We start from the raw sequence: 7,011 nt of genomic DNA on the forward strand, positions 1-7,011 counted from the left end.
ACATTTGCTGTCCCCTCAAAATAACTCAACACACAGCCATTAATGTCCAAACCGCTGGGAACAAAAATGAGTACACTCCTAAGTGAAAATGTTCAAATTGTGCCCAATTAGCCATTTTCCCTGTGTTAGTGTTACAAGGGCTCAGGTGTGAATGGAGAGAAGGTGTGTTAAATTTGGTGTTATCGCTCTCACTCTCTCATACTGGTCACTGGAAGTTCAACATGGCACCTCGTGGCACACAGCTAATAATGTCTAAATGGCTGGCAACAAAAGTGAGTACACCCCTAAGTGAAAATGTTCAAATTGGGGCCAATTAGCCACCCCCCGGTGTCATATGACTCATTAGTGTTACAAGGTGTCCGGTGTGAATGGGGAGCAGATGTGTTAAATTTGGTGTTATCGCTCTCACTCTCTCATACTGGTCACTGGAAGTGCAACATGGCACCTCATGGCAAAGAACTCTCTGACAATCTGAAAAAAAAAATTATTGTTCTACATAAAGATGGCAAAGGCTATAAGAAGATTGCCAAGACCCTAAAACTGAACTGCAGCATAGTGGCCAAGACCATACAGTGGTTCAACAGAACAGGTCCCACTCAGAACAGGCCTCACCATGGTCAACCAAAGAAGTTGATTGCATGTTCTCATCATCATATCCAGAGGTTGTCTTTGGGAAATAGACATTTGAGTACTGCCAGCATTGCTGCAGAGGTTGAAGGAGTGGGGGGTCAGCCTGTCATTGCTTAGGCCATACGCCGCACACTGCCTCAAATTGGTCTGCATGGCTATTGTCCCAGAAGGAAGCCTCTTTTAAAGATGATGCACAAGAAAGCCGCAAACAGTTTGCTGAAGACAAGCAGACTAAGGAGATGGATTACTGGAACCATGCCCTGTGGTCTGATGAGAACAAGATAAACTCATTTGGTTCAGATAGTGTCAAGTGTGTGTGGCTGCAACCAGGTGAGGAGTACAAAGACAAGTGTGTCTTGCCTACAGTCAAGCATGGTGGTGGGAGTGTCATGGTCTGGGGCTGCATGAGTGCTGGGGGAGCTGCAGTTTATTGAGGGAGCCATGAATGCCAACATGTACTGTGACATACTGAAGCAGAGCATGATCCCCTCCCTTCAGAGACTGGGCCCCAGGGCACTATTCCAACAAGATAACGACCCCAAACACACCTCCAGGACGACCACTGCCTTGCTAAAGAAGCTGAGGGTAAAGGTGATGGACTGGCCAAGCATGTCCCCAGACCTAAATCCTATTAAGCATCTGTGGGGCATCCTTATACGGAAAAAAGGAGGAGTGCAAGGTCTCTAACATCCACCAGCTCTGTGATGTCATCATGGAGGAGTGAAAGAGGACTCCATTGGCAACCTGTGAAGCTCTGGTGAACTCCATGCCCAGGAGAGTTAAGGCAGTGCTGGAAAATAATGGTGGCCACACAAAATATTGACACTTTGGGCCCAATTTGGACATTTTCACTTAGGGGTATACTTACTTATGGTGCCAGTGGTTTAGACAGTAATGGCTGTGTGTTGAGTTATTTTGAGGGGGCAGCAAATGTACACTGTTATTCAAGCTGTACACTCACTACTTTACATTGTAGTAAAGTGTCATTTCTTCAGTGTTGTCACATGAAAAGGTATAATAAAATATTTACAAAAATGTGAGGGGTGTACTCACTTTTGTGAGATACTGTAGGTGAATGAGAGCTTGTTTTAAAGTGCTTTTACTGCTTTCTAAGGATATGAAAATATTTTATTGTGCATAGTTATGGCACAGGTTTTTGTAGCAATTCTTTGATTTCATGGAATATGAAATATTTAAAATTAATCTAAAGCCTAAAGTTTTTTGTAGTTTTGGATAGAGTGATTCTAGCTTAGAACCCTGTCAGGTATTTACTGCTATCTGTGCCCCCTCTAGGGAAGTTCCTTCCCTCTCTTTATCCTTTTGACCATTGTCATGAAAACAAAATGTGATGGGAAATCCACAAATTTTAGTCTATCACCAAAAAAGGAATAAGACCACATTCACATGGGCAGACAAGGGTGGCCTCTGGGGAGAATGAGTAGATTCTTGCCAGCGGAGTTAAACGCTGTCTGAATTGTGCTCTCTACAAATCAATGACCAGTGCTGGCTCATGTAACCACTCATCTAATTGTTGCAAACAGAGTGTCTGACCAAACCTGTATGCAGACATTTTGCATCTAGGGATGGCATTTGACCTCAACTCTAGCTGTACACAAATGGCCAGTTTGTATATGGCCATAGCAAAGAGTGCAGCTGTCTCCAAAGGTAGCATCTAGCTGCCTCCAAATGCAGAAAAATATCTGCTCCCATCTGCCCCTGTGAATGTAATCTAAAGAAGAAAATGTTACAATGGAGACACTTGTTATAGTGACAACTGCTTGAGAGGGTATTTCTCTCACCTCACTCTGGAGAGATTTCCTTTCATTTCCTGTTGTGTGCACAGGACTGGAGGTGAAGGAAAATCCCTCAATGAGACACAGAAGGCAAAGTAAAAAAAGCTAAGAGAGTTTTAACAATTTCCTATTGTATCCAAAATTTAAAAAAAAATGGGGCTTTGGAAATACTTTATTAAAGTGGAAGTTCAAGCAAAACCTAACTAACGCTAAACCTGCTCTCTGCCACATTCTAAACTTAATCTATCTAACCCTTCAAGCAAAAACCGCTATACTTACCTATTCTGCAGTAGATTCGGTCCGGTCCCAGCATCAGTTGTCAGTGGCGGCTTCAGTGCGGAGGTGGGTGCAGGAGAGGCAGCCGACAACGGAAGCCCCATAGTATATCTATAGATGACATCACTTCCCAGCCGATTTACAGCTGTTGTCGGTCTTCTCCTACACAGCTTCTGCCGCTGGAAGCCGAACCGGATTGGCTGCAGAATAGGTAAGTACAGTGATTTTTGCTTTAAAGGGTTAGATAGATTAAGTTTAGAGTGTGGCAAAGAGCAGGTTTAGAGTTCGTTTTTGCCTGGACTTACACTTTTATTGTATAACTGACAGTAGGGCATATTTATTTTTGTGAAATATTAAGCCATTTTCTCTGTTCTCAAAGGCCTGTGGAACCTCTCTATGCATACAGGTGTGGAAGCATGCACTACCACGACTGGAATTTGTTCAAATGTCAGTTCTAAATTTCAAGTTTTAAACTCCATTGCCCCTGGAGTTCAAGGTACAGTACACTCGCTGCATAATAATTTGGGTTGCTTTTTTGTGATCTGGGACTCGGAGAACTAGCTTTCTACCTAGGCCTTAATTGCCTGAGGGCAGGGTTTTCTTAAAGTAAACCTTTTCCTCTTCCAAAGTTTAAATAAACTGCTGTCAGGTATGGACTAGTCAGCTAAAAACACTGGTGCATAATCATACTCAAAACTCCTGCTCCAATTTGTCCCCAGAGATTTACCTATTCTCCACTGGCCACCAATATTATGGGGGGGATTTACAAAAATTGGAGCAGACAAAATCTGGAGTGGCTGTGCATGGCAACCAATCAGCTTCTACATTTCATTTTCAAAGCTTAACTGAGCAAGCTAGGAAGAAGCTGATTGGTTACTATGCACCAGATTTTGTCTCTTCCAGTCTTAATAAATTTGCTTCCTTGGCCCTTCCATATCATAGACAATCTGAACTCAAGCTGACACACATTAGCCCACACATCAAACAGATGTGAAGGTACCACTGTGTCAGCATGCTTGAGGAAAAAGAAAAAGTACCCTTTTTATATTTTTATAATGTTGTATCTGTGCCCCCCCCCCCCACACACCCTCCCTTTTCAAAATACTTTAGAAACTTACATAATGAAAATTGTAACACTCCTATTGTTTTGTAGGAGTTGCAATTTTTGGAATTAAAGGGAGAATTTCTGATCCACATGTTAATTTAGTGCCATGTTAAGGCAGGGGGTTGAATCTTCTACATTGACCTCTTGCTTTACAAGTACTTCAAAGGTAAAGTATTTCCCTTCCAGGCTTAGTTTTACAGAAGTTGCAGAAATGTACAGCCAAGGTTGCTAGCTGTGTCTCCCTGCAGCTATTGTAAAGCTATGCATGGAAATCGCAATTCACTTGCTCTATTACCCAAAATGTATAATGAATGAAATATCCAGCAGCAAATGAGCCCTCACCTTGTAATAAGCAGAGATCTATAACCACAGCTAATTAATAGGAAGGCAAACAAAAAGCACAATAATGTATGGTCCAATTTGTTCCAGCAGGGGGAAAATAAATTCCTTCCTGGTCCCCCGGAAAGCAATCAGATATTCCCTGGATCAACAATCTCCTGTGATGTTACCTATAAACATTAATATCCAGTTATATTTTGTGCATTTAGGAATGCAGCAACCCATTTTTAAAACAATCGACTGAGCTGGACAGAACCAGTTCTTCACGGAGTCCACATTTTTGCAGCCCCTATTATGAAGAAGCCTTTTTGCGTGTGGAGGTTAAATCTTTTTTCCTCCAGACATAAAGGATGCCACCTTGTCCTTTCTAATGACCCTTAAGCCGCGTACACACAAGCGGACTTTTCGACCCGGACTGGCCTGACGGTCTATCCGAAGGACTTTCGGCGGACTTCCGACGGACTTTTCGAACAAACGGACTTGCCTACACAAGATCACACCAAAGTCCGACGGATTCGTACGTGATGAGCGTACGACTAGACTAAAGATAAGGAAGTTAGCCAGTAGCCAATAGCTGCCCTAGCGTCGTTTTTTCGTCCGTCGGACTAGCATACAGACGAGCGGACTTTTCGATAGGAACTGGGTCCGACGGAGTTCTGACGTAAAGATTTGAAACATGTTCAAAATCTAAAGTCCTTCAGATTTTCAGAACGAAAAAGTCCGCTGCAGGTCCGATGAAGCCCACTCACTATCTAATTGTCTGCCGGACTAGGTCTGTCGGACCAGTCCGGTCGAAAAGTCTGCGCGTGTGTACGCTGCATAAGGCTACTTTCATCGCTGGGGTGGGGGGCATTAGAGGTAAGAGCGCCCGCTATATTTAGCGGCCACTTACCGCTGTCATAGCGGTGCTTTTCGGCTGCTAGCGGGGTGCTTTGAACCCCGGCTAGTGGCCGAATAAAGGGTTAAAAGCTTTGCAGGTGCTTCGGCAGCGATGCCCATTGATTTCAATGGCAGGAAGGCGGTGAGAGGAGCGATATATACACCGCTCCCGCACTGCCCAAAAGATACTGTTCGCAGGACTTTTTTCTAACGTCCTGCAAGCACACCGCTCCAGTGTGAAAGCACTCGGGGCCTTCACACTGGAGCTGCTGGGCAGGCGTTTTTCAGGCGCTTTAACAGGTGCTATTTTTAGCCTCAAAGTGCCTGAAAAACGCCACAGTGTGAAAGGGGTCTAAAATGAATAACTCTATATCAAGTTGATCACATCCCCCTTAATCTCCTCCTTTCAAGAGAGAATAAATTTAAGTTCCTCTAATCTTTCCTCATAGCTGAGCTCCTCCACGCCTCTTATCAGTTTGGTCGCCCTTCTCTGCACTTTCTCCAGTTCCCCCGATATCCTTTTTGAGAACTGGTGCCGCAAAAACTGAACTGCTTACTAATGATTTCTACAGGAGCAAAGTGACATCTCTCTCCCTCTGGAGTCCATACCTCTTAAATTACAATAAAGTTTTTTTCTTGCTTTATAAACTGCATGTAGCAGGAGGGTGAAAGCTGGGAACTCAAGAGATTTGTTAACTGGAATTTCTATGAGATAGCAAGCTGGAGTGTGATACCATCTACTGGCATCAACCTAAAAGAAACATTGAGTGGACTTTGCCTGTAATAATTCTCTATGTATTTTATATGATGTTTTAAATGTAATTCTCTATGTATTAAATATGATGTAACATTCCCTAAATTTCTTTACAGAATGTACAACCCAGCTGGATCTGGTGATAGTTCTCGATGGCTCCAATAGTGTTTTTCCTTGGCACAGTGTGAACACATTTTTAATAAAACTATTGAGCGGAATGGACATTTCTCCAACACAAACTCAAGTAAATATGCTTTATTATATGTGTATAAAAATATGATAAATATACATTATAAGTGTTGGTTCACACAGGGGCAGCCCAACTTGCAAGGCGATTTGCACACAACTTCAGCAGCGGCTTGCAAAATGACTTCTGTATAGAAGTCAATGCAAGTCGCCCTGAAGTCATCCCAAAGTAGTACAAGAACCTTTTTCTAAGTCAGAGCGACTTGAGTCGCTCCTATTAGAATGGTTCCATAGTACAGAACGGAGCGCGACTTGTCAGGCGACTAAGTCGCCTGACAAGTCTCCCCTGTGTGAACTGGCACTCATTGTGAAAAGCTTGGCATGTTTGGTAGTTGTCCATGATGTTTAGAAAACATTACACGGTGACAAACCTCCATCAAACCAAAGGTTGACTGACTTGGTTCTAAACCTTAAACCATCCCTTTATTGTTTTCCCAGGCAGTGAAGAGATCAGCTCCAGACCTGCCATTTACATGTAAAATGATAAGACTCCACAAAAACCAATGTTGAGCTGAAAATAAATGCTGGAGTGTTGAATGACTTTCTAATATATTACACTAGGGACTCCAATGATATTTTCCATCTCAGTATGCCTCAGCCTCCAACCCCCCCCCCCCCCCCCCCCCCCCACACACACACACACACACACACACACACACTCACACTTCCCTGCCTTATTTATTTTTTCCGCCTTTTAAACACCCCTCTATGTTAGTCTACGTGTCCTTGAACTCATAGGTGTTCACAGGCATTTAGAGGCAGGAGCGTTTAGAGACAGAGAAAAAAAAACATCACTCAGGATAGGAGTATCTTTGCTGCAAAAAAGTAACCACCTCCCAGCGTGTATAAACACGTATAAGTGCGCTTAAACGCAAGCATGTTTAGCACTTGAGCGTTCATTAATTCCAATGGCCAGAGAATAAGTGATGCATCGAAATGTGTCCAATCCATGCTGAACCAGGCAAATTTCGATCCACCTGTGGCCAGCT

The 7,011-nt window shown here is 43.2% G+C and overlaps 1 protein-coding gene across 1 annotated transcript in view; it reads left to right on the forward strand.

Annotated features, from left to right (window-relative positions):
• Positions 1–7,011, forward strand: part of ITGA1 (integrin subunit alpha 1) — a gene marked incomplete in the record, with an annotated part of 198,473 nt that overhangs the window by 87,966 nt on the left and 103,496 nt on the right. Inside the window, 4 exon segments of the mRNA XM_073622297.1 lie at positions 3,079–3,087; positions 3,089–3,124; positions 3,126–3,195; positions 5,893–6,020. Coding sequence (XP_073478398.1) covers positions 3,079–3,087; positions 3,089–3,124; positions 3,126–3,195; positions 5,893–6,020 — 243 coding nt within the window.

This window comes from Aquarana catesbeiana, linkage group LG01 (genome assembly GCF_042186555.1).
Source record: "Aquarana catesbeiana isolate 2022-GZ linkage group LG01, ASM4218655v1, whole genome shotgun sequence".
In the NCBI taxonomy this organism is placed as follows: domain Eukaryota; kingdom Metazoa; phylum Chordata; class Amphibia; order Anura; family Ranidae; genus Aquarana; species Aquarana catesbeiana.